General features: G+C 39.5%; 3 protein-coding genes across 4 annotated transcripts; 1 reads left to right on the plus strand and 2 right to left on the minus strand.

Moving 5' to 3' along the window:
* Positions 1-1,318: 1,318 nt before the first annotated feature.
* On the minus strand, positions 1,319-8,220 carry rgs7bpb (regulator of G protein signaling 7 binding protein b). The gene is made up of 6 exons (XM_053687780.1): positions 7,846-8,220; positions 6,825-6,991; positions 6,600-6,730; positions 4,487-4,631; positions 2,561-2,631; positions 1,319-2,467 (listed from the first exon to the last, which is right to left on the minus strand). The coding sequence occupies exons 1-6, from the start codon at positions 7,996-7,998 to the stop codon at positions 2,376-2,378; spliced, it is 759 nt and encodes a 252-aa protein (XP_053543755.1). The 5' UTR covers positions 7,999-8,220; the 3' UTR covers positions 1,319-2,375.
* Positions 8,221-10,100: 1,880 nt separating this feature from the next.
* On the minus strand, positions 10,101-18,505 carry rnf180b (ring finger protein 180b). Of its 2 annotated transcripts, none has more exons than XM_017493516.3 (7): positions 18,374-18,505; positions 17,475-17,579; positions 15,759-15,845; positions 14,377-15,048; positions 12,738-12,951; positions 11,978-12,103; positions 10,101-11,437 (listed from the first exon to the last, which is right to left on the minus strand). In XM_017493516.3, exons 1-7 carry the CDS (start codon positions 18,389-18,391, stop codon positions 11,244-11,246), a joined length of 1,416 nt encoding a protein of 471 aa, XP_017349005.1. In that variant the 5' UTR covers positions 18,392-18,505; the 3' UTR covers positions 10,101-11,243. The 2 variants fall into 2 exon arrangements, with proteins under 2 accessions (XP_017349005.1, XP_017349004.1); XM_017493515.3 differs by having other exon boundaries at positions 14,371-15,048.
* A 1,934-nt stretch (positions 18,506-20,439) lies between these two features.
* On the plus strand, positions 20,440-22,101 carry htr1ab (5-hydroxytryptamine (serotonin) receptor 1A b). Its single transcript, XM_017491861.3, has one exon. The coding sequence runs from the start codon at positions 20,552-20,554 to the stop codon at positions 21,803-21,805; it is 1,254 nt and encodes a 417-aa protein (XP_017347350.1). The 5' UTR covers positions 20,440-20,551; the 3' UTR covers positions 21,806-22,101.
* The last annotated feature ends 5,764 nt before the right edge of the window (positions 22,102-27,865 follow it).

Below are 27,865 nucleotides of genomic sequence, written 5' to 3' on the forward strand. Positions count from 1 at the left end.
GAACCCTGTTATGAAAGCAGTTTCACAGATTTTGGGAATTAGTAGCTAGTCACACAGGCCCATTTGGTATTAGATAACGTTTTTGTTTCAATAAATGGCATTATTATTTAAAAGCTGTATTTTGTGTTTAATCAGGTTGTCTTTGTTTTTTCTTAGAGTTTGTTATTATTTCTGAAAAAAAAATTAGTATGAGATATACACAAAACCAGAAGAAATCAGCATTTACAGGGCAAATACATTTTCGCAGCACTGTATGTGGACAGCTGACTAATCACACCCATATGTGCTTGTCCCCTTTGCTGATATGACCTCCATTCTTCTGGGAAGGCTTTCCACTAGATTTTAGAGCATGGCTATGGGGATTTGGCACTGATGTTGGGCGAGGAGTCTTGGTCTGCAGTCTGTGTTCCAGTTCATCATAAAAGTGATCATTGTGGTTGAGGTCAGGGGTTTGCACAAGCTACGTGAGTTCTTCCACACCAACCTTGGCATACTATGTCTTTATGGTCCTCTCTTTCTGCACAGGGGCATTGTCATGCTTGAACCGTTTTGGGCCTCTTAGCTAACATAGTGGCAACATTTTGGTGAAAACCCACATATGGTTATGATTGTCAGGTGTCTAAATAATTTTGGCCATATAGTGTATCAGCACTGTATTAGCATTTGTTTCGAAAAAAAATCCTTTGGCTCACTAACACCGTTTGTATACAAATCGTATTATCCAACAAATCACTTGCAAAACACAACTCCACTTTCTAACTTAATGCTACATCCCTTAATTTAGCATGATGCTAGCGTTGGAAAAACAACTAGTGGCATGATAAATTGTAGATGGTTTGGCAAAGTTGCCATACTCCAGCAGAAGAAGAATACTCAAAACTGTGGTCTTGCTGTAATAGCTGCAGTTCCCAAATTAAATGTGGCTTTCAGATTGTTCAATGCTTTACCACAGCAGTCCTTTACAGAGACGGTCCATAACAATTTCAAATGCACAACAACTATCAATGTTTCCAGGCTCTCACCTTCTTACCTACGGCAAGTTTGTGATGGTTTAGGTATATAGCTTGCATGATGCTGAACTAACAGCTATAAGCATAGATTTATTTTGTACGTTGCATTAGCACTGTGCTAAATGAATGGCAACAATCATGTCTTGGTTGATGTATTACATTTGAGAAAACTACCTAGACTTAAAAGCTGATCAAAACATTCATACTCGAGTAGAAATTCCAAGAAGTAGAAATTCCCAAAACATTCGTACTTTATGAATATTAAATGTAATGTATGCACCTGGAAAAACATTCATAACAGCTTATAATAAATAAAAAAAAAAAGTTTATTGTCATTATAAAATGGCCTTTACATGATGGATGTTGGACTCTATGCATACCTAATATACTGGACACTAGAAGCATGCTGCAGACTCTCATAAAACACACACAAATCACACAAATGAATGTGTAAAACATCCAGAGAACAGGACATGAATCGTCTTGAGCTTTTTGTATACATTACACTGTATTATGTACATAAATCTATTCTGTCTTCATGTAAAGAATGAAGAAGTAATGGCTTTAGTGCAGAGCACTTGTGTGCCCTAAAAATGAATCGTAATTATATACTTTTCCCATTTATGGAAGACTAAATAAGAAGCCTTGCACAGTGACCGAACTAAACTGGAGTAAAGTCATGGAGCCTGTACTGAATATCATTGCATATGTTCACTCTCGCTGAGGACACTTCCTGACTGCACACTGGGACAAAGACGAGCATCGGAAAAACGAGGAGAAAAAGAGTATTATCTTTACAAAATACAGTGTGTCTGATTGTATCTTTTTCTTTTTGAGACATGTTTACGTACGTACTACAAATGAGGGAAAATGACAGGACAATCGACAAAATCAACAACCAAAAAAAATAGTATTTTGATAAAAGTCTCTCTATTGAATTTAGAGGCTGGGCAGAGTGAGGCAGGGCAGGTTGGGGTGGGGCAGGGTGTGGTAGTGTATGCAACGGTCAGACAGGGCATGCTGAGGAGACAGGCCAAGGGTAGGGGTGGAAAGGAGGGGCAGTGCAGTGCAAGTGGAGCAGGGTGTGGTGGGTCCGCCAGGCAGGGTAGGGTACGGTAGAAATGGGCATGGTAGAGAAGTGTATGGCAGGATCAGGACGGAGCAGGGCAATGTGGGGAAGAGTGGGGCAGGGTGAGGTAGTGTGAGGCAGGGTAAGATGTAGCGTTTCTGTTTGCACTCTCTAGTAATGAATGAAGTCTGTAGTGATGGTGGTGACAGAATTAGATTACTGCTGCACATTTACAGTGAACGAAATAAACAAGTGGAACTCGAAGTCGCCGTTGAGAGACGAAGAATGTGAGCGGTTCATCCCGACACAAGGCAGCAGAGCCCAGAGAAACGCCTTTTCCTCTGCCTCACCAGTGGGTAGGGTGTCAGGTTCAGCAGACTGCTGTCATCTACACACAAGGAGAAGCACATGAGAATGTACACTACCATTACTCTATAAACGGGTTCAGTGATTTATACCTGAACACATTCTTAGCACAAACCTTGGTTCTTCAGTGGCAAAGGCATGGTCTCCCTGAGTTTGCTTAGCAGATTTCTCATCTCACGCATGTCACTAGAAAGCGAATTACAATATGATTTAGAATAAATACAGTGCTTTAATAGTGGAGTTGATATTTACATCTTAAGTATTAAAGTCATGTAAAATGAGAGAACTGGAGAAACAAAGAATAAAAAAATAAAATGAGCAAAATATGAATTATTCCTAAAATTTGAACTAGGTTTTTATGACAATGTGAACAATAAAACTCATATTCATATTCTTCATATTATCTGATGGTTTCAGTTACAATTTGGGACACTGAAATATGCTATTGAAATCCAATATATATTTAATATCAGTGAAAGAAAAAAAATTATTTTGTTCCTATTTTGTTCATAATTTTTTTACTCATTACTGGCAATCAAATAAGGAAAATAATTAAACAATTGTTTCATCAAATACATAAATCTGTATTTAAGGACTTATATTTATGCCCATAAACTCATACAGTCATGTGAAAAAATAAGTACATCCCATGGATATTGTTGGCTTTTTTTTTTTTTTTTTTTTTTACATAATTGGACAAGCAAATATATACTTGAACAAAACCATAAAGAAAATGTATCTTTTTCAATCATTTATTCAACAGAAATATCAATAGGTGTGATATTCTTCTGTGGAAAAAGTTAGTACACCCTAGGCCTCAGAAGCTAGTATCGCCCCCTTTAGCAGAAATAACTTCTTGTAGGCGTTTTGCATAATTGTCCACCACACCCTTCCATGCAAGATGTTTTAGAGTTTTCTTGCATCTACTGTCTGTTTCAAATCCCCCCCACAACATTTCAGTGGGATTCAAATCCGGGCTTTGACTAGGCCATTACATAACCCTCAGTTTCTTCTTTTTGAGCCATTCCTTGGTGGATGTGCTAGATCATTATCCTGTAGAAAGGTCCACTTTCAGTTCAACTTCAACTTCTGGACAGATGGCCTCACGTTATCTTCAAGCACACTTTGATATGATACAGAATTCATAGAATCAATGAACACAAGCTGTCCGGTCCCTGAGGCAGCGAAGCAACCCCAAACCATAACATTTCCACCACCGTGCTTCACAGTTGGTATGAGGTGCTTCTCCTGAAAAGCTGTCTTTGGTCTGCGCCAAACATGTCTGCTGTTACTGTGGCCAAACAACTCTATCTTTGATCCGTCTGCCCAGAGCACATTATTCTAAAAAAGGCCTGGTTTTTGCCTGTATGCTCATTGGCAAACTGTAGTCTTACAAAGGCTTATTCCTGGCACGCCTCCCATGCAGGTCAAATTTGTGCAATCTCTTTCTGATTGTAGAAGCGTGCACTTTGACACCAACAATTGCAAGACTTACTAGCAGATCATGTGATGAAATTTTGGGGGGGTTTTTGTCATGTGAAATCTGCGCCATTTGTAGATTATTTTCCTTACAGTGGAATGATGTATTTCAAATGATTTGGAGATCTTTTTAAATCCCTTGCCAGACTCATAGGCATCCACAACCTTTTTTCAGAAGGTCTTACAGAACTCTTTAGATCTTGGCATGATGACACCACACACCTCAATAGCAAAGGGAACACCAGACACTAGATATGAGAGGGGTATAAATAACACAGCCACCCGAGTTCCAATATTACATTAGAATAACAACATAAATAATAATAATAATAATAATAATAAAGTTCCTTTACTGAGCTTAACTGGTTTAAAGAACATAACCACTGACAAAGAAACATGTCTACCCATTTCCCATTATCAAGAAAATCCATTTCTATTAATGGTTTTTGCACTTTGACTAATTTGTACACTGAATTCTTACTAAAATATTTAATTATTAAAAAAAAAAAGATTTAGAGTAACTTTTAGTAATTACACTAGTGATCAGAATTTAAGTCAATACCTCTCTATGTTCTCGATATCTGTGCACACAAGCCAGGATTCATGGGGGAAGTCGACAGGTGATGAAGACCTGTCCTCCAATATCGGGACGTCAGAGCTTTCGTCTAGCCTGCAGTCTGCATTTGACTCGGGGCACGGCTCGTTTCCTGCAGGAAGTAAAAGATACAGAGCACTATATCTGTGTATATATGGAGTTTACAGGAAGGAGACATCGATCAGGCACCAGAATACAGGTTTGGGGATTTTGCTGCTCTAAACCTGGTAATTAGCAAGTGAGTTCAGTCACAGTTCTCTGAGCAGGTTAAACATCAAACTGTGCTCAGTGATGGGAGAAAAAAAGACTTTGCAAACATGTTCAAAACCCGTACTAGCGACATCTGCAGGCCAATCCAGAAAGCCCAAATCAAATACAGTAACTAACTGAAATAATTTGAAAGAGACCTGTACTTGCATATAGTTTGATTTGATGGATAGTTGGTCGTTTCCTGACAAAAGCAGAATTAAATTCTACTATTATATTTCAGTAATTTTCATTCTATCATTTGTGCATAAATAAATCAAATATCGATAGAAATATAGTGTGCTGTAGCGGATAATTTGAGAGTTAATTAGAGTTCATTTTAGATAATTAGTGGTTTGGGGCATGTTCTCCACGTTTCTGTGTGGGTTTTGTCTGGTTTCTCTGGTTTTTCCCACCTCCCAAAAACATGAATAAAACACATGGAAACATGAAGTTATAGGAAAATAATCAATAACCACATGGTGTGATGAAGTGGACTTACTGTTACTGTTAAATTGATTATTTTCCCAAAGAGCAAGTCCTCAAGTGTTCATTTTCCCTTATTCCACACCAATCTGGCAACAAGTACAATTTTTTTTTATTACGTAACGAACGACACGTCATACTTTTCATCTATTTATAATTAGTTTTAATGTTCTAGAATGTCCCCAAAACAAGTTAGGTCCTGTTATCAAGGTCTCCTCAGAGAAAACAATATCAACAATTACACACGTTTTCATTCAGTTTATGTTTTATTCAGTTTATATTCAGAATGAGCTGTTACTACAGAAATGGTAATGTATTAGAACAAGTGCAGTAATATAAAGAAGTGTAGAAAAATAAGTTGTAGAAAAATAATCAACATCATCTTGGCATGCATCAGTGAAGTTTAGTAGGATGGGTTTCAGTGACTATTCACACACTCACGCACACCTACGAGCAGTTTAGCTTAGCCAATCCACCTGGAACCAATCTGCATTTTTTGGCAGTGAGAGGAAATCACAGAGGACATGGAGAGAACATGCAAAAAAAAAAATCCACACAGGCAGGGCTCCTGTAGCCATGAACCACTGAAGCACCAGGCAGCTATTATTATCCATCCATCCATCCATTTTCTGTACCACTTATCCTACACAGGGTCACAGGGAGCCTGGAGCCTATATCCCAAGGGTACAAGGCAGGGACACCCGGGACGGGGTGCCAACCCATCGCAGGGCACAATAACAGACACACTTGAACGCCCATTCACACAATATGGACAATTTAGAAATGTCTATCAGCCTACAATGCATGTCTTTGGACTGGGGGAGGAAACTGGACTACCCTCTCATTGAAGACCCTATAAGGTCCCTTAACATTTAAATGTGCTACATAGAACATTTCAATCCAGTGCTTCAAACACTAAGGACCCTTTTATGAAAGCTAAGAACCCTTACTTAAGCACCCTGTACCATTAAAGAAACCTTAAAGAACCCTTTTTTTCCTAAGAGTAAAGGTTTTTCTGTTTGTATTCTCAATTACTCTTTGAAGGATTTTCATCCTAGTAGCAGGAGGCAAAGACTTATATAAGAGTGTAATATTATATAACCATGATATCATTGTGATACCTTGCTGATAGTCTGAAGGTGCAAGGGGTTTCACTGGGCTTTGATGTCTCTTGTGCATTCCTAAAACACGATTCCACGGGGAGCTTTGTGCACTGCATGGTGTTAACACTGCCACCTGGAGTACTCGCTTATACTGCAGTTGAGCATCTCACTAGGCCAGACTAAGGCTGGCTAGTTGAACTTTCAAATGCTTTGTCGCCCCCTGCTGTACTCATGCAGTATCTCACCTTTCCTGTGGAGCTGCAGCACACCCAACAGACACATGGACTTGAGCATCTCGGTGATGTACATCTCCAAGCAGCACTGCAGCTGGATAAAGAGCCTGCAGATTTCAGGGTGGATCTCACCATCCTCTGGCCTACGAGTCCAAAAAAAAGAAGATATGTCACATACGAGTGGCACACTATACTTTTCCGGGGCATGAATCGAATAATTAGTGAAAGGTGTCTTACCCAGAGATTAGCGTGAGGTGCTGATAGGCACTCTCAGCCACTGTGCATCCTTTGGTGCGTGTGCTGTGCATGCGTGCCCTCAGAGTCGGACAATCGGCCGTGATCTCTCCTATGGAGATGACCTGCTCGCGGTGGAGTGCCACCAGAGTGTTAAACTCCTGCACCGCCTGAACACGAACATGTGATGGACATAAGACAGTGACAATTAGCATCACACGTCATTAGGTGACGTATCACAATAAATGCTTTCTCTTGATTTCTGATAGGTCCTAAAGGCATAGCAGGTGGACATCTCTATGCATCTCTATGACTTGAAGCTCTTACAAGTCTGCTGGTCTCTAATGGTGACCTTGTGGCCATAGATGTGGTTTGTAGGTAATACAGAGAACCTTATGGTCCACGTCTGTGATGCTTGTTATCTATGAGTATCTCAGCTGATTCAGTAGCCTACACCACTGATGTTACACGACATTTTCTTTCCCATTGAGTTAGTTCAGCACAATAAACAGTGGCCCCAGACAGACAAAACAACCCATCACAGGTTTCTGTTGGTTCCTAAAAGGTTTGGAAAGCACCTAGGCACCATGCACCATGTAAAGACGGCATTACCACAAAGCCTTCTCAGAGCTATGCTATAAACAGTATAGTTACCATCATGCCTCGATGTATCAGGCTGTGGATGTGACATCTCCAGATTACTGCATGAAAATTAATCTGCGTGAGTCACGATACTGGGAAAGCTAATTCTCAGTGGCAAATTACCAACCAAACACCTTGCTGTTATTAATGAATAGATCATTTGACACCCAGTAGCAGGGAATTGCCAACAACAAGCCTGACAACAATCACATCACGGTGCATCGGTCATTATATAGCTAGGCTATTACTAATTGCCACAATTACCGACAAATGCGGCGGTGCGCATTTGGGAAAACACTGCGAAATTTGAAACCCCCAGCGCGATTAAACGCTGATTGAATGGTGCAGCGTTAACACTGCGGTATTCCCGCCGTCTACCCACCGCTCTGCAGTGCTCCACAGCCCGCTGTCCTCCCCTGCGGGCGCTGTCCGTGCTCTCCCGCCGCTCGGGTTCGCTGCGCGCCGCTTTGCCCAGCTGAAACATGCGGCCTGCGGATCCGGGGCGGCTCTTTCGCCCGTTCGGTGCGGAACACATGCATACGCGTCCACGGACGAGACCACCCCCCGCGCCAACAAATTATCCTGCGTGTTCGTGCTCGGCAGAGGTCGTCGAGTCGGAACGAGTCGAGTCGCGGTTTCGTTTTTCAGCGTGATGGCGAGCCGCACGGACGCGCTCGACTCCTCTGCATCTCTTCCACGGATGAAGCGAGAGGCGCACACAGCGACTCCGCGCGCGCGCGCACACACACACACACGCACACACGCGCGCACGCACGAGCGCCAGTATGAGCCGACAGAAGCAGCTGTCTGTGTGAAACGCTTCTGTCCTTTAGGACGCAAGGACTGATGAGAAGAGTGTGTCTTTCATGCAAACTTGGTGGTTTATAAACGTAATGACCTGAAATGTTTATTATTATTATTATTATTATTATTATTATTATTATTATTGTGCTTTCCATATGCTTTGATAGGCCCTATTATAATGTTAAAAAGTCCTGTAGGTATACTAATGAAGGTTTTCTAATGGCAGTACGGCATTCCACATGTTTCTGTGAGCCACTGTTTCTAAAAATAAATAAATAAATAATGGATTAAAATATTTTAATCCAGGGCAGTTAGTACTTCCGGTCCCCCTCAATGATGATCAGTGGATCTATGACCTTGTGACCTTGCAAGCCGTAGTAATTATTTAATTACATAATCTAAACGAACCAATTCATATTTTAATGAATGTTTCAATGAATGAATGAATTATGACAGGACTAGTTTATACATGTGAATGTTTTCAGTTTTTAATGTTTAGAAATACTACCTTCCATAGGCATCAATATCACCCTATATAAAGATTTAGGATTTACTTAAGAGTAAGTTATGCCAATATATTGTACAGTAAGTATACACTGGGGGGAAATAATTATTCAGACACGTTTGGTTAATATGCTTTCCAGTGTACTGTATATATCTGCTTCGGATTTCACATTATAGCCTAAATATGACCAAAAAGTAGGCTATGTAGCCTATTCATATGCATAAACAAACACCAGTTTAAAAGATGAAATTGATAGGGGGGAAAATATTCGGTCGCCACAAATGAACACCATTAGTACTTTCTTACAAAGCTGTTGTTAACACTATTATGAGTATATATTTTGGCCCATGCCTCTTCCTCTTGCCAAATGGTTTTCAATGAAGTGAGCTATTATATATTATTATATATTACGCTTTTCTTATGTTACCTTAAGCAGGCATCTCAAATGAGCAGCAGACTTTGAAGAAAAAAGAAAAGAAAAAAAGTCAGTGAAGTTCTGTTGAATGTAATCCAACTACTAAGAATTATTTTCGAAGTATATCATTGTGTGCTGATTAAAGCATTAAAACAGTCTTGGGTTGCTTTAGAAGTGTGTTTCAGGTCCATCTGCAGTGTGAAGCACTGTTAAATGAATTTGGAAGAATTTGGCTGAATCTGAGCAGACAATATAGCACTTCAGAACTCATCCTGCTGCTTTTGTCAGCAGTCACATCACCAAGAAATAGAAAGAAAGAGAACCACTTCCACTGGCAGCCATACCAATGCCCACACCATATGATAAAGATGTTATGCTTTGAATCATGAGCAGTTCCTTCCCTTCAGCAAACTCTTCCCATTATTCTGCTACAAGTTGATCTCTGTCTCATCTGTCTATAGGATGTTGTTCTAGAAACGTACCGGCTTTATTTTGTGTGTGTAAACTCGAATCTGATCTTCCTGTTTTAACACTTGCCAATTGTTTACATTTTGTAGTGAACCCTCTGATTTTGATACAGCTAGGTCTACCTCCTGGAGGGGGTTCTGGATCTGGCCAACTGTTGCAAAGGGGTTTTTCTACACCAGGGATGCGAACTCTTCTGTCATCCACCACAGCTGTTTTCCGTGGTCTTCTGTCCACACTTAATGTTGTTTGCCATCTCTCTGATGGGTTTTGTTTGGATTTTCCAGCATAGTGATGGCTTGCTTTACTGGCACGAAAAGCTCTTCGGGCTTTATATTGAGAGTTAACAGCAACAGATTCCGAACGCTAATGTGACGCATGAAATCAACTCTTAGACCTTTCATCTGCTTACTTTTAAGAGAATTACAAGCATGTGTGGATTACACTGTCATGTTTACATAGCTCATTTATTTCAATTCCACAAACAAATTTCATTTCATTTTAATATAAATTAAAAAGAAAATTTAAATATGGAAAAAATAAATCAAGGAAAGCAAGTCGACACACAATATCATAAATTAAAAGACTAGCTTCCAACCATGGCATCTTCTCTTAATGCTGTGCAACACTTTATAGCCCTGACTAAATGACTTATGTGGTATATGTCCCAAGCTGCAAGGAATGTGCCCGACTGTTGCATATCCTCATCACGCATCCTGAATACATCAAGTTTCCCTATGACACATTCCCTCCTGCTTTTCCAGCACAACATTGGGAACGACATATCGGTGTACAAGAAGCTAAAGTGTATGAGAGGCTGAAGAGCGGATTTCTAGTAGGCGGAGACTTAAAACAATTAAACATTGCAGATTCCCTGTGTGATGTCTTTGGTGATCACCTGTTTACAGTGCAGATGTCTTTTTTCCCCTCCAAGTTCATATCAAAACGTTTTCTTTCCACCTCACTTCATTCATATATTCCCAATTCACTTTTTCTGTAATTTGTCTCCTGATTTGACTATTTTCAGGTGCTCTTACACTACTAAATAAACTTTAACTTCATGGAGCATCTGTTCCAAGGTGTATTCCCACCTCACACCCAGTGTTCCTGGGATAGGTTCTGGATTCACCAAGACCCTGATCAGGAAAAAGTGGTTATGGAAGATGAATAAATGAACCTAAAAACACAATAAGCAATAAAATTCATTTTAAAACCCCCCCAGTACATCCCATCCTATCTTGATTATTAGCAATATAAATTCCAAATTCACTTCCCATACTGTGGGATTACCCTGACGGGAACTGGGAGTGAAAATAAGAGAGAAGAGGGAATGTGGCACTAATATCACCGGTTCTTTTTCGGTTCGGACTGAACCAGTCATAAATTAAACACTTTTATTATCACTTTGTTACTCTCCGCTCAAAATGACCTGAACAGTATCTCGAAAATCTATATAATAATAATAATATTATATATTTTTGAAAAACAACTCTCTCTTTAGTCTCTAAAAACTGTGCATAATGTGTATAGTGATCATATGTGTCCACAGCTTTGCCTTATACATCTCTGACATGGTCGAGTTCTCATCATATCACCAGAGAAGGATGTAGAAAAGGCCACACAAGATGATAAAAGAAGAAAGCACCCATTGGAAAGAGAATATGAAGGTGATCATATCAGAGTGAAAAATCCAGCCCCTTATGTCTCCCAGATCCAGTCTGTTCAGTCCCAACGTTCTGAAAGGGAACTGCCACTGGCCAGCCAAGGCTCTATGACTCTGTAGTCCTGAAACATGGAGAATAACACTTAATGAACAGTTAACGAAGTGAAAAGTTGCAGAACTATATGCCATAATTATTATTATAGTAACATTTAATGTCATGGAAGATCTTTAAAAAAAAAAAAAAAAAAAAAAAAGGTTTGTTATCCCTTTCCTTATAGCAGCTAGAAATAATCACTCTCTCAACCTTGAAGTTAATAAGACAAAAATTGCAGCGAAGCGTATCCTCTTCTATCCCAAATACATTCCTGTGTGTAAAGTTACAGCTTTATAATTTTATAATTAATGGTCTGTGTCCCTGTGAATGAGCGGTTACTACAGAAGCAATGCCGTATATTAACCCGTGATTTGTAGCTGCACTACTGTCAGAGCTGCTGTTATAGAAAGCTAATCAATACCTTTTTAAAAAAGCACAGTATATTATGAATATACAACTTAAAATTGTATCGACTCAGTAGTAAACACTAAAGCAATTGGAAAGTAAACGGAATAATATATATATTTTTAAAAACAGCATAAAGTAAAACATCTCTCGAATAACAAACCCCATAAAATGCGAAAATGCTTCGGACAGCTGGGCAGGGGCCATTTGGAATAGTTGGTCTTATGGAAAGTCTCATTTCTCATGCGGTATTCCTTGGGGAAGTGGGTCCTAGTGCGCTGGTGAAGCTCTGAAACACAGACGCATGCTTGATTCATTCAGACATCAGAAATGACTTATGATCACATTCTTACTGAGTACTACTGTTACTGTTTCTAACAGTAAAATAATATATATATATATATATATATATATATATATATATATATATATATATATATATATATATATATATGTTAGGTTAAAACATTTTCTGTACAGTCACGCTAGAGTGCCAGACCAACACCATTAAATTCCGTCTGCTAAAAGAAAACAAATCAATATATAGATTCCTGTCGCATAAAGCCAGTCATACGCTTTATAATTTTTACAATCTTGCTTGTTAATTTGAGCTTACACGGCAGGCAGGCCGATCATTAATATTTTCACATAGAACTTAAAAAAAAAAAGTCTAGAGATTGACGGCCAAATCAGCCCTCCTACAGGTGCGGTATAGTGTTTGTCCCTTGTGTCGTGTCCTGGGGGCAAATACTTTTTTACAGCACTGTACCTAACTGGAAAAGTCAAAGTACCAAGTAACGGATTTCTGATACAATTTTAACCGGTGCTAGTGTTAAAACGAGACCCTTTCCCGATACTATACAACCAATCTCAGTCCTAATGCTACTCTGCTGAAAGAGACTGTTTTCATTTGATTTGCTGACCTTCCTGGAAGATCACATGTGATATGAGAGTTCTGCAGAGGGGACATGGTGTGCTGCTGGTTCGGCTCTTCGCCAGCGTCCTCAGACAGGGCTCACAGAACACGTGGCTGCAGGGCTGACACATGTACGGCTTGTAGTACACATCCAGGCACACAGCGCACATGCAGCCCTCCTTCTCCTCTTCGTCGCTGCTCGTCAGATTCCAGCTCATACTCTGAAACACACACACACGCCACTTACCATCATACACATGCAGAAATGATCGTCTCTACAAATGTGATCTTTAATGAAAGAAATTGAGAAATAAACGATTGTCGGCATGGTGCGATGCAGCCCAACGCAAAGTAGAGGTTGAAGTTTGATTATTTTAACAGCATGTCCCCCAAGTGTTTTATTCCTCTTATACCATAATTTGCAAATGATTTTTTTTAAATGATTAATTAATGAATGATTAGACAATTACATTATTTAACAGTACTGTGGTATAAATTGTTTAATAAAATCTTGTCACCTTTGAATGAAAAAAAAAAAAAATTATAATAAAAAAAATTGTTATATAATCTATTTATCTAAACAAATATAAAACCAGTAAGGACTAAATATATGTGCACTGAAAATTAGAGTCATCTACTAACCTTCACTTAATAGAAGCAGCTCAAACAGTCGACTCGCACACGAATGACACGTCATTGATAAATGTTATTGTCCATATTAACGATACGGTCCTAGTTACTGAGCACTAGGTGAATGCAAGACATCACCTGTAAAACATCGCTCATCTCAGAAGAACTTCAAATTACTACACCAAAACAGTGACTAGACAGAGAAAAGCATGTCTATTTCTAAAGCACTGCATTTCGAAATGTAAAAAACGAAATATTTCTTGTGTCTCCTGAAAAACAAACAAACAAGATACGTATATACAAAAACGAACAGTAAATGATCGATCGTCTTTATCGGCTCCTTTGAACAAGAACGTGTCCCCCCAGAAGACTTCTACCTGAAGTGACTTACCCCAGTGTGCATCACTACCGTGTTGATACGGAGAGTGTTTACATTTATTGTTGTTCGGATGCTTCCGATTACTTTTTTTAAGCACTAAGGTGGGAATATGTTTGTTCATATAATGGATTAAAGTGTATTGTGTCTGTATTGCGTAGGGAGAATCTGGAGTGAAACACTGTATAACGTATTCGGAATGATTTATTGCTACCTAGTTAAATTGCTGCTTTGGAAAATGAACTTATTACACAGCTGAGTATTCAGCCATTTAGGACACGACATGCAGCTCATATTGAACTCTGGTTTTAAATGTCTGTTAGACTCTGGTTTGTTGAGGACTCTGCTTTATCTTCTGGAAATCGGTACACTTTAATTCTGGAACAAAAAAGAAATAAATAAAGCTTGATCCTGACCTGAGAGAACTGCCAACTGAAGAACGCGGTCCGAATTTTAATCTGAACATCCTGTCATTAAAATCAAGCTACGAGTCACATAAAAGAGGCACACCGAGTTTGTTTCTTTGCTAGCGGTTCAAACTGTGTTTACCGTCACCTGGATTTGTTCAAAGGACGAGGAAGTCACTTCCTTCATTTCCGAATATTTGTTTGAAACAGTCGATAAAACATCTCACCACTACCTTCTCCTCAAGCTGTCTCCGAATCCAGCGTTCTTTCTTCTTCTGCTTTCTCCTTAAGCTCTTTAAGCGATTCTTCTCCCTTTTGGTCAACATCTGCACAGGGCTGGGGCAGGCATGGCCCTGTGTTTCCTCTGTAACACCGTCGCTAATGTCTGCTTGTTCCATGACCGTGTCCCGAGTAGGTGATGGAAAGGAATCAAGATGACCGTCCTGGTTCTGCAGATGATCCGACAGCTCTGTCGGCGTCAGCCATGTGTGGACGTCGGTATCGTGAGCCGCTGCCTCGTTCACTTCACGTACAGGACGAACGAGAGGCAAGGAAAGTGGAGAGATGACAGACGGCTCACCATCGAAATTCGTTGCTTGTATTTGTCTGCTCTGGAGCTCAGGCTCAGGGTTTAGTCCATGACGGGTTTGATGTAGCTCACAGCCCAGGATTCTGTCCACTGGTCCTTCCATAGCTTTGTGTCTAACCTCAAACCCTGTGTGTACTCCACCCATACCTGGTCTGCTCAAGTAGACCAGATGCTTTACGACCCGATCGACGCGGCTTTTAATGAGGTGCACGGTCGTGTCGTGTCCACAGGGGCATCGTGAACAGTTTAGAAAGTTGAAACCACCGAGACGTGCTCCACAGTGCTGGCAGTTCAGCTTCCCTGTCGTCCAGTGAACCTGTGAAGAGACAGGTCATTCGCTGACGTTTAAACCCATATTTACTTAAGACTTTATTACAGGGTTCTTTATACGCTTACAGATGTTTTCTAGCAGGTTCTGTGACTTATACAGGTACACGTTTTTGTATGAACCCGATTTTACTTCTTCTTACACCCATTGCTGTTGAATTTTGGTTTTGATTAAGTGTTAACGAGTGCAAATCGCTGGTTCACATTAATGCACATGTCTATGCCGACAGCTCGTTCGCAGAGACTCGCATAGCAGACGATCCCCAGAAACGTCTGATATGGTGATGGTTTCTCGTAAGGAGACGTTTCATTAACATTTAAGGAAGGAGTCTTCCAGTGTCGGCACTTTGTCACAGTCAGAGGTAAAGCTGTTACTTTAAGTGACACTGGAATATCTTCAGGACAGAGGAGTATACGCTATGTGGTTTTCTCACGAACATGACAAGCTGCGTTTTATTGTCTATTCATTAAAAGAAATAGTATAAAAAAAAGAATCTGCAAATAACTGTGGTATAAAAGAAATAAAACACTTTGGGATGTGCTGTTATGTGAAAATAATCAACTTCGGGGTGGTAACAGTAGCTCACGTCCCATCATGTTTTATTCCTTACTTATTGGTTACTGCTTTTGAGATGATGACATCTGTCTTGAACTGATCGTTTGGAAAATAACTCAGGGAAAGCTTTACAAGGCCAGTACCTGATTAACAACTGACAGGATCCAATCAGGCAGTGCATCAACATCCACATGCCACACTGTGCATCCAGCCACGAGGTCTTCGGAGTCCTGTCAGAGGAAAAAGTAACAACTTCAGCGTTTCTTCACCACATCCATTAACCACAGAGATATCAAAACAAGAAGCATAATATCTGAAGCCGGATTATCATAGCCGCTACCAGATTTTTTAGGTGTCCCATGAGGTTTTTTTTGTGGAATCCTATGCCATCCTCCTATCGGTGGTTTTTTGACGAGTGTAGTAGCCATGCTCAAACCCTGAGATATTTATCACAAAGTTTCTCACGCTGACAGAACCTTGTCTTCGTATGAGTTTGGTCGCAATGGCACTAAACCGGCCACCGGTGAGCATCTATTAAGCATTTCAACACCATTCTCAACTCACGGCCTGAGAATTCCTTTTATGATGTGCAATTTTTGTCCGTGACAATAGAAAATAGGTCAACAATAATACAGAGCAAGTTTTCACAAGCCCGAAGCAGACACGTTCAAACTTCCCACCCATGAGCCCCACCTACTCCACTTTTTTTCCTTTGTTCTTGGAGCCCACTAGAGCTCCAAGCACTAATCAACTAAATGGAGCAGAGCTAACAGTTTAATAAACTTAATTATAGTGAAATCAGACCTACATTGATATATTTATGAATATTTATCCCCACGCTGAGGCTACCGGAGCAAAAGTAAATCGAACTGTGCCTGAAATCTCATTTACTTAACATTAATTTCTTGTTTATATAACTGTATCAAAGCAATATCGCGCTCGCAATCACGTAGTTATACTTTTATGGCATTTGGCAGATGCCCTTCTCCAGAGCGACTTACATTTATCTTGCTTATACAACTGAGCAGTTGATGGTTAAGGGCCTTGCAATGGCAGCTTGGTAGTACTGGGATTTGAACTTACGACCTTCTGAGCAGTAGCCCAACATCTTAACCACTGCCCTGCCCCCGCCCTTGCCCTGGTTATACTGAATATTGGCACAGCTGTGATTCGGCGTAGCTATTCAGTTTAACCGCACTCTTGCAGAAAGCTAAGGCACCGTCATAGCATCTTTCAAACCACCTGCGCAACTGTCAATCATTTTGGATTCATATGTTAATTGGCTCATGTGCTGCTTTTATTAGAAGAAAAAAACAAAAAAAAGGAAGAAGACTGCACTTTCGGTATAATTTGAAATTTGTAGTTAAATTTGTCGTAAAAGTTGCCAGGTCTCAATTGATCCATATCTTTTTTTCTTTTTTTTTGTATTTCAATCTCACACGCACCCGCCCTGCTACTGTATTCCTGTCAAACAGTTTGAATACCTGAATGAATCTGAATACAATTTGAATCTGGCCTAAATGATATTACTGACTATATACTTATTTATTTCAGACTTCTGAAGTTAATAAACAGCTGCTCGGGCTATAGGATCCTACTGCGTCTATATAACAGTAGTGTGTAGCTGCAGCCACGCAAACCATTGTGAAGCCCTGGATTGGACAGATGAAGCCCCTGCGTAGCCACATGGACGTAAACTGCTTTTTCTTGCATTTGCAATTCTGCCCAAGCCGAGGCTTTTACTGCGCCGCACGTGGGTCTGGTGTGTAGAGATTCAGTGTGGAATCTTTCCTTTTAGTAACCAGTGTTCATCAACTAAACATACACAAATTTTCAGCATAAAACCACGTAAAACTCACTGAAATCAGGCACGAGGAATCGACGACACGTCTTCGGCACTTTTTACAGCGAAGACTTGAGGGCTCCTCTTGGATTGCAGCAGGGTCCGATAGTCCGTCCTGGGTCTGAAAACGTGGAACACTGGTTAACTGGCAGCAGGCACACAGATATGGACCGCTGTCAAGGCCAGGATTGTCTCCGTTAGCCACATAATTGAGGTCAAAGGAAAATATCAGATGGGGTGAGAGCGGTGTAGATTTATTTATTTATTTATTCCTCATCACTAATTTATATTACATATAAACCAGAGGCTCTATTCATTAAAAAAAAAAAATGCTCTTAATCCCCCAATTTCGGAGGAGGAAAACCATATGGAATTAATTTTTCCAAGAAAAATTTTGGTATAGGTTTTTCTATTGAGGACATGAAATAAACATTTTAATATATGGATATTTAAATAAACTAAACATTCTTTGAATGAATAAATTTACATTTTTTCCAAACAGCAACCAACAATTAATCAATCAACCATTTTAAATAAGATTTATATATATATATATATATATATATATATATATATATATATATATATAAATTCACCTCTAGTGTTTGGCTTAAAGACAAAACTTTTATAACACATCATTCAAGTTTCTGAATGTTGTTGATCTTTTGAACCGGTTCACCATGCTGTTCATTTGTTAACCCTCTACATACCGCAAGGTTTTATGTAATAAGTTATAAAGTTTATAAAGTAAATACTTGATAGCTTTCCTAACACAGGTTTAAATATAAGGTTAAACTTTAGGCTGAGCTAATGTACGGCTTAGCTAAGGTATTTTAGCTTCACGAGACTTATTATCAATGACTTGAATAAATATTATAATCAACAACGTAAAGTTAATAAATAAAATATAAATACCGCAGCAAAGGAAGCCATTGTTTGGACGATATTTCCGAGAAAGACCTCGACGAAACTGAAGCTAACTAGCAAGTCAGCTAAAAACAAATAACACGTTGAGTCGGCTTTTTCCTAACATCCATGCTACGGAAGCCGAAACGTAAAGTCTAAAACGCGATTCGAAATGAACCGTTCACTTTACACGCTGGGCTTAATGTTTATACTGCTTTATTTCCTTTTATTCTTTTTATTATTGTGATATATGATAAGAGATAACATGCTTAACGTTTTTGCAGGGTTTATACCTAATACATTCATAATTTTCTCCATTAAAAACTAACTTTTTATTAATTATATGTTTTCTGCTGGGTTTATACCTAATACATTAATAATTTTCTCCATTAAAAAGCTAACTTTTCATGAATTGAATGTTTTTTGCAGAGTTTATACCTAATACATTAATAATTTGCCCCATTAAAAACTAACTTTTTATTAATTGAATGTTTTCTGCTGGGGTTATACCTAATACATTAATAATTTTCTCCATTAAAAAGCTAACTTTTCATGAATTGAATGTTTTTTGCAGGGTTTATACCTAATACATTAATAATTTGTACCATTAAAAACAAACTTTTCATTAATTGTTCATTTTATCAGGTCCCCATGTCCTACAGGCCTACACTTCGGTAGCCCATCTTTTGTGCTATACAGTTTGTCCATCCATCAGTGGAAGTAAACCAACACAGGATATATTATTTCACACACTGAACAGATATTATTTAAGCTATGATCCGTTCTCCACACCGCCAACAAAATAAAGGACTTGATCATTGACTTTAATATACTTTAAGACTATCTGTTCCTATACTTTTGCTCACCTAAAAATTGGGTGTTCTACCACCAAAGGTGCCATGTTCTAAGTTGTTTATCAGCAACTGAATGCTGAAATTCTGGTCTATCCTCTCATATTCATCTTTTGATCTTAAAACCAGATGTTTTCAGTGTGTACTGCAAACAATAGAATTGGCCTTAAAACTCCATACTTTTGGTAAGGACTGTACCAGCACCACGCCCATGTGGTCCCTGATGGCTGTCAAATTGTTCATAGATGTACATGATATACTGGCCAATGACTATTATTATTATTATTATTCGTATTATTCTTATTCCTCCTATTATTATTATTATTATTATTATTATTATTATTACTACTAGCACGTTCAGCTCACACGGCCAGGGTTGGGGTGTGTGATTACCACCACTACCCTGTGTATGCGGAGCTTGCATGCTCACCCAGTGCTGCGGGGGTTTCCTCCGGGTACTCCGGTTTCCTCCCCATTCCAAAGACATGCATGGTAGGCTGATTGGCATGTCCAAAGTGTCCGTAGTGTATGAATGGGTGTGTGAATATGTGTGTGATTATGCCCTGCGATGGATTGGCATCCTGTCCAGGGTGTACCCCACCTTGTGTCTGATGTGAACTGGGATAGGCTGCAGGTTCCCTGCGACCCAGCGATATAGAAAATTGATGGATGGATGGATTATTATTATTATTATTATTATTATTATTATTATTATTATTATTATGATTGTTGTTGTTGTTGTTGTTGTTATTGTTGTTGTTGTTTATTCAATCGTATAATGTCCAGAATGTATTCCTCCTAGTGTTCCTGGGATAGACTTCAGATCCACCGTGACTCTGAATGAATGAATGAATGAATGCATGAATGAAATGAAAAGACATATAACGAGGTTGAAAGTGTTTGTTACACCAGGTGGCAGCAGTTGCACCTTTCAGGTTTGTGAATTTCGCTGGCCACGGAGCTGAGTCTGGAAACTTTGGTGTCATAAAAATAAGTTAGTCCATTATTTTTGATCCATTTCTATAGTAACTAACGAGCAGCGCACATAAGAGGCCGCATATAGGCTATTGTAGGCTATATATGACATTTTTGTCCTTAAACCATAGGATGCTCCATGCCTTCTGTTAATGATGAGAGCTATTGCATGTACGGATGCACACAGTGAACTCTGATCCACCTGCGTAGGTAACTGACGTATGATCCGGTGCTGGTATAAAAGCTGGCGCGCTCGTCACAAGCCGTCAGTGACGATGCTCATGTCCTGTTCGTGCGCGCTCCTGCAGAAGGAGATCAGTAGGTAGGTGACCGACGCTTTTATCGTCTTTTGCGCTCGTTGATGAACCGCGACATGGACGAAACAGAGAACGCGTCTTCGTTGTTCCAAAACGACAGCAATCTAGAGGACCAGAATGACAAAGTGTCGCTGACAGCAAAGGTGCCGTTGAGTTATCAAATACCGACGTCTATGCTGATCGGCGCACTTATCCTGTGCTCGGTGTTTGGAAACGCGTGCGTCGTGGCAGCCATAGCTTTGGAGAGGTCACTCCAAAACGTGGCCAACTATCTAATCGGGTCTCTTGCCGTGACGGACCTTATGGTGTCGGTACTCGTCCTGCCTATGGCGTGCCTCTACCAAGTTTTGGACAAATGGACACTCGGACAGGTCGCATGCGACATCTTTATCTCGTTGGACGTTCTGTGTTGCACGTCTTCGATTTTGCATTTGTGCGCCATTGCGCTGGACCGGTACTGGGCGATCACCGAGCCTATAGACTATATGAAAAAGAGGACGCTGAAACGCGCGGCGGTTCTGATCGGCGCTACATGGCTGGTGGGCTTCTTGATATCCGTTCCTCCAATGCTGATCATGAAATCGCAGCCCAAAAGCAAAGCAGAAGGCATGGCCAACCCCGAAGCGTGCGCCATCAGCCACGACCCGTGGTACACCATTTACTCAACATTCTGCGCCTTTTACATCCCGCTCATCCTCATGCTCGTGTTGTACGGGCGCATCTTCAAAGCGGCACGGTTTCGTATTCGCAAGACTGTACGCAGGACAGAGAAGAAAAAAGTCACGTGCTTGACTGTGTCTCCGGCGCTTTTTAAGCGCTCCAATGGAGAGCCGGGTAAAAGCTGGAGGAGCAGCGTGGAGCCCAAGCCGGCGTCGTGCGTCAACGGCGCAGTGAAGCACACGGACGACGGCGAGTCTGTGGAGATCTTAGAGGTTCACGGCAATTCAAAGCACGAGCTGCCTTTGCCTAACACACCGAGCTCGGCGCCGCTGTTCGAGAACCGACACGAGAAAAACACGGAGGCGAAGAGGAAACTGGCGCTGGCGCGGGAGCGCAAAACTGTCAAGACGCTGGGCATCATCATGGGCACGTTCATCCTGTGCTGGCTGCCTTTTTTCATCAAAGCCCTGGTGATGCCCTTCTGCCCGTCGTGCGAGATGCCCGTGTGGCTTCAAGACGTGATCAACTGGCTCGGCTACTCCAACTCCCTGCTCAACCCCATCATCTACGCATACTTCAACAAGGACTTCCAGAGCGCCTTCAAAAAAATCATCAAATGTCACTTTTGTCGAAAATAACTGTGGATTGCTTTGCTTTGTGAATGAATCACTTTGGGACTAAAATCTATTGTCCATTTGCTGAATTGACGGGAAAATCTTTAGTAAAACATTCCTTCAGTGGGATAAAGAATGATGACGTTTATCCAGTGGTGGAAATGGGTCGTTATTCTCATTGTTTATTATTTTTTTATTAAATTTGTTTCTGTTTTCAGAAAAGATGTATAATACTGTGTATAAAGGAACCCCATGTACTGCTCACGTCCATTGGAAGCATGAATGTGTTCATGCTGTGAAATAAACTGTCTCTAAACTGACTCCTCTGTGTTTCTTTCCGGTGCCACAGCTTAGAATAAAAATTAAATTAAATTGCATAATCAGTCGATTTAAATTGTTGGTGATGCAGCACAACTCTTATACAAAAGACTCACAAATATCATTACTGGCTTTTCATATAACACACCTCAGCATGCGCTTAGCTTATTCAAAAGGGAAATGTTAAATGGATTAAAGTAATAATCACAAAATTTTAAGATTATAGAAAATTTTCAAACAATACCTTTTGTTAGATTTATATTTCTGTCATTGTGGCCATTGCTTTCTTTAAGATTTTTTTTTTAGTTAGAAATAATCGCATACTGTTATCATCATCCTTCTTCTTCTTCTTCTTCTTCTTCTTCTTCTTCTTATTATTATTATTATTATTATTATTATTATTATTGTTGTTGTTGTTGTTGTTGTTGTTATAAAAATGTATCAATTAATATGTAAAAATAGGCAAAATACTTCATTGCTATATTCTAGTGTGCTCAAAAATACATTTTATCCCAAAATAGCTGAATTTGAGATTTTTCACAATTTATTTTAATACGTAGGAAAACAGGAACATATGATAGAAAATGGGCTCATATACTGATAAAGCTCAATTTATTCATTGAAAACTCATTTCTGTGTAATTTTCACCTCCATCCCTCACGGCAAAGAGCAAGCAGGGGGCAAACAACCGATGAAGCAATTTAATTTATTTTTGCATGATCAGGATTCCAAGTGTGAGGTGATGCAAATAAATGATGATGAAGGATCTGCAAATATTTAGTGAAATAGGTACAGGTCACAGTCAAGTAGGAACATTATTGTTCACCAAGCACAATTTAGTGGTCTTCTATGGCTCTTTTATGTTCCAAAATTATAGTTCTACAGCTATAGATCCAAAAGACTCATCTTAAAGGGGAAAAAAAAAATCCACCTTGAAGTAATTGCATATTAACCTTTTTAATTAACATCTGAATTTCTCTGGCGTCCAAGATTTATTTTTGTAATGAAATTCTGCAGGGCTTTAGTCCTTTACTCTGTCCAGCTCTCTCACCTCCTCATCTGGATTCACTGCTCAGATAGATCCGTTTCCAAAACTTCAACTTTCATGCTAATAACAGCATCAACTTCAACCAGTCAGCCAGTCAGCTGCTAACCAGTCGGAGCCGAGTCTCCGCAGTAATTCGGCACAATAGCTGCATTGCACCTAAAGCTGTATCTTAGCATGGAACTTTTGTTTGGTGTCGCTTCATTACTTCTATGCTGGATTTCTCATTAATACGATGTTAAACATAGCTGGAAAATGGTGAGAGGGAGCTAGAAGAGAAACTTGTTAGAGCTTTTGAGAATGATGAAGTTTTGTTTTCCTATTAAACACAGATGACACAAGCAATAACGGTATCCCTTGTGACTTCAGAGCAGCAGAAAACTTCTCATGTGGATAAAGGAAATGCAGCACCCACCAACTAATTGGCCCTAGAATAATTAAACACATCACAAATGTTTCATTATGTATATATTTAATGCATTTCAGGATGGAGTTTTCCTTCAAAGCTTCCACTTAAGCGTTTTTAACGTAAAATCTAGTACCAGCCTAGTACATTTTCTAAGAAGGTAACTTCCAAACACTGAAGCAAGAACACATACATACACAAACATATTTACACTCGAAAAAGAACGCTTTAAAGGTTTTTTATTGCATAGTTAAGGATCCCTAGATTCCTAAAACGGTTGTACACATGTGGCTTTTAGTCGCTTGACGATATTAGACATTCTTCACACGTACTGCTTTTCATTTTTCCACACGTGATCGTTTCATATGAAAATGATTTACACGTCAGTTTTTCCACGTATGATTATATCATATGATTCACAGTGATTTCTTGATTTCACATGTGCAGTTTCATGGAGAAATACACCTTCACGTTTCTCACATCATCCCAAATGACTGACATGTCCAAAACATATAATCGAGTGAAATTGTAAAAGTGTGTGATTTTTTTTCCATAAGGTAAATGAAACAATGTCGAGTTCTACCTAAAACATGTAAGAGTTCTAAATTGAACCTTTTTTAGATTTAGACTTTAGGGTCCAACGAGAGATTCATTTAATCTGTGTGAAAATGCATGTGTCAAAAGAAAAATAGGAAGAAAAAAAAACATTATTTTCTCATCCAGCTGATAATTTTTTTTTACACATTCTCCCATGACTTCATAATTGCGAGCCGGGCTCATATTCCCGCGTCACTCCAGTGGTCAAGCTGAAACCACTAAAAGCCACTCCACACAGCTGGCAGATATGTCGGTCTCCATAGTGACACTCAGAGGTTGAAAACTCCAGGTTTGAGGAGCAATTATCTGATCAAAAGCCCAGGACAATAGAGCGAGTGTCACGTGGGCACCACCAACTGGACAGACACAGAAGCCGTAGGGTCCACACACAGCTACTGAAGCTCAAAACGAGGATTTAATAGACACATTGTGTTCCAAATGTAACCAAATAAGCAATACATAATAGAATAAAACACAACAGGACATGCTGAATGAACAACGAGGCATACTTATTATCCGTTTATAGTTACATTTAATGCTGTAATAGCTATAGACAGTTGTTCCTTCACCAACCTCTCTTTTTTTTGCTCTCTTCAAGTTAAAACGACAAAAAGAAATGCTTGTTAAACATCTTTGTCATGGAAAAAGTAACATTACAGCTTTACCTCTGACTGTTACAAAGCACTAACACTTTAAACTCCTTCCATAAATGTTAATTCAATACTAACAGAATATATTTACAGAAAACTTCACCATAAATCTTATTTTTTTGTTAAATAGCAACAGTTAAAAAAAAAAACCCTAATAATCTGTTTATTATTAGTCTTAGATTATGTGCAGCGTCAGCGATACAAGTCCCTATAAATGAGCTGTTATAGAATAATTAACATATTAAAAAACTATTAAAAGGCATTAATATAAACCTGTGTTGATTTACAGCTGGAACTATCGCCAGAGAGGCTGTTGTAGATGATTATAGAACACCTTCTTACAAATCAGTTTTGATAAATCAACAGCGCTGGTGTAATTATTTATCTACTGAAATGATAAGTAAATAAAGATTTATTTACAGATTTAATATGGATGCATAATCTGTTTGAGGATTAGGTTTCCTGCACATGTTTCATCCCCTGACATTTGAAATGTGTTGCTTCTCTTGGTTTTGCCTGATCCCCATTACCCAATATGCTCCTCTACCGCCTACTCAGAAGGAAGATGAAGGTTCATCAGGTGGCGAAGCAGGTGGCTGGTGATGCACTGGGAAGAGGAAAGAATGAGAAGTACAACTCTTTCACCTCAAGTCATCTACTGTTCAAAGCTTCACTGTTGATTCGAGCTGTCACGCCGAGCAGAAATAAGAAGTGTGTGATTACCTTCAGGACCTAGAGATGGAGATAAGAGGCTTCAAATTCGCTCCTTGGCACTGAACCGAATGACGAGCTGTGATCCGTGTTGTGATTGTTTTACATTCTTCAGTTCAAATCAAGCCAGCTGATTTGAGCCCAAACAATATATACTACAAGGGCATCATGTACCTATTTTTTGAGCTCTCTCTCACACACACACACACACACACACACACACACACACACACACACACACACACACACAGAGAGATTGAGAGAGAGAGAGAGAGAGAGAGAGAGAGAGAGAGAGATTCAAGTTGGTACACTGTAAAACAATTGATGTAATTTTACAGTATTTATTTTACAGAAAATACTGGTTTATAATTTGCTGGATTATATTCTAAATGATTTGCAAATAGAGTATTGCACTATATATATATATATATATATATATATATATATATATATATATATATATATATATATATATATATATATATATATATATATACATAGACATATATATATATATATATATATATATATATATATATATATATATATATATATATATATATATATATATACAGTGCATCCGGAAAGTATTCACAGCGCTTCACTTTTTCCACATTTTGTTATGTAACAGCCTTATTGCAAAATGGATTAAATTCATTATTTTCCTCAAAATTCTACAAACAATACCCCATAATGACAACGTGAAATAAGTTTGTTTGAAATCTTTGCAAATGTATTAAAAATCGAAAACAATAAAAGAACATTTACATAAATATTCACAGCCTTTGCCCTGACACTCAAAATTGAGCTCAGGTGCATCCTGTTTCCACTGATCATCCTTGAGATGTTTCTACAACTTGATTGGAGTCCACCTGTGGTAAATTCAGTTGATTGGACATGATTTGGAAAGGCACACACCGGTCTATATAAGGTCCCACAGTTAACAATGCATGTCAGAGCACAAACCAAGCCATGAAGTCCAAGGAATTGTCTGTAGACCTTTGAGACAGGATTGTATCGAGGCACAAATCTGGGGAAGGGTACAGAAACATTTCTGCAGCATTGAAGGTCCCAATGAGCACAGTGGCCTCCATCATCCGTAAATGGAAGAAGTTTGGAACCACCAGGACTCTTCTTAGAGCTGGCCACCCGGCCAAACTGAGCGATCGGGGGAGAAGGGTCTTAGACGGGGAGGTGACTAAAAACCCGATGGTCACTCTGACAGAGCTCCAGCATGTCTCTGTGGAGAGAGCAGAACCTTCCAGAAGAACAACCATCTCTGCAGAACTCAATCAATCAGGCCTGTATCGTAGAGCGGCCAGACGGAAGCCACTCCTCAGTAAAAGGCACATGACATCCTGCCTGGAGTTTGCCAAAAGGCACCTGAAGGACTCTCAGACCATGAGAAACAAAAAGTTTGAACTCTTTGGCCTGAATTGTAAACGTCATGTCTGGAGGAAACCAGGCACCACTCATCACCTGGCCAATACCATCCCTACAGTGAAGCATGGTGGTGGCAGCATCATGCTGTGGGGATGTTTTCGGCAAGAACTGGGAGATTAGTCAGGATCGACGGAAAGATGAATGCAGCAATGTACAGAGACATCCTCGATGACAACCTGCTCCAGAGCACTCTGGACCTCAGACTGGGGTGAAGGTTTATCTTCCAACAGGACAATGACCCTAAGCACACAGCCAAGATAACAAAGGAGTGGCTACAGGACAACTCTGTGAATGTCCTTGAGTGGCCCAGCCAGAGCCCAGACTTCAACCCGATTGAACATCTCTGGAGAGATCTGAAAATGGCTGTGCACCGACGCTCCCCATCCAACCTGATGGAGCTTGAGAGGTCCTGCAAAGAAGAATGGGAGAAACTGCCCAAAAATAGGTGTCCCAAGCTTGTAGCATCATTCTCAAAAAGACTTGAGGCTGTAATCGGTGCCAAAGGTGCTTCAACAAAGTATTGAGCAAAGGCTGTGAATACTTATGTATATGTGCTTTTTTTGTGTTTTTTATTTTTAATAAATTTTCAAAGATTTCAAACAAACTTCTTTCATGTTGTCATTATGGGGTATTGTTTGTAGAATTTTGAGGAAATTCATGAATTTAATGCATTTTGGAATAAGGCTGTAACATAACAAAATCTGGAAAAAGTGAAGCACTGTGAATACTTTCCGGATGCACTGTATGTGGTGTGTGTGTATGTGTGTGTGTGTGTGTATATATATATATATATATATATATATATATATATATATATATATATATATATATATATATATATAAATGCTAGCTTGTGGGTTAGCTTGTATACTATAATAGTAGTTTGTGAGTTAGCGTGTTCACTATGACACTAG

This window comes from Ictalurus punctatus, chromosome 18 (genome assembly GCF_001660625.3).
Source record: "Ictalurus punctatus breed USDA103 chromosome 18, Coco_2.0, whole genome shotgun sequence".
In the NCBI taxonomy this organism is placed as follows: Eukaryota; Metazoa; Chordata; class Actinopteri; order Siluriformes; family Ictaluridae; genus Ictalurus; species Ictalurus punctatus.

Excerpts from the sequence above, each read along its gene's own strand:
- rgs7bpb (XM_053687780.1), bottom strand. The coding sequence starts at position 7,998 with ATGTGTTCCGCACCGAACGGGCGAAAGAGCCGCCCCGGATCCGCAGGC. Across the intron at positions 6,992-7,845 it reads CTGTGGAGCACTGCAGAGCG|GCGGTGCAGGAGTTTAACAC; the intron begins GTGGGTAGACGG and ends GTTCGTGTTCAG. Across the intron at positions 4,632-6,599 it reads GCTGCAGCTCCACAGGAAAG|GAAACGAGCCGTGCCCCGAG; the intron begins GTGAGATACTGC and ends TACTTCCTGCAG.
- rnf180b (XM_017493515.3), bottom strand. Across the intron at positions 12,104-12,737 it reads ACATGTGATCTTCCAGGAAG|AGCTTCACCAGCGCACTAGG; the intron begins GTCAGCAAATCA and ends TCTGTGTTTCAG. Across the intron at positions 11,438-11,977 it reads GCATTTTCGCATTTTATGGG|GACTACAGAGTCATAGAGCC; the intron begins GTTTGTTATTCG and ends TCCATGTTTCAG.
- htr1ab (XM_017491861.3), top strand. The coding sequence starts at position 20,552 with ATGAACCGCGACATGGACGAAACAGAGAACGCGTCTTCGTTGTTCCAA.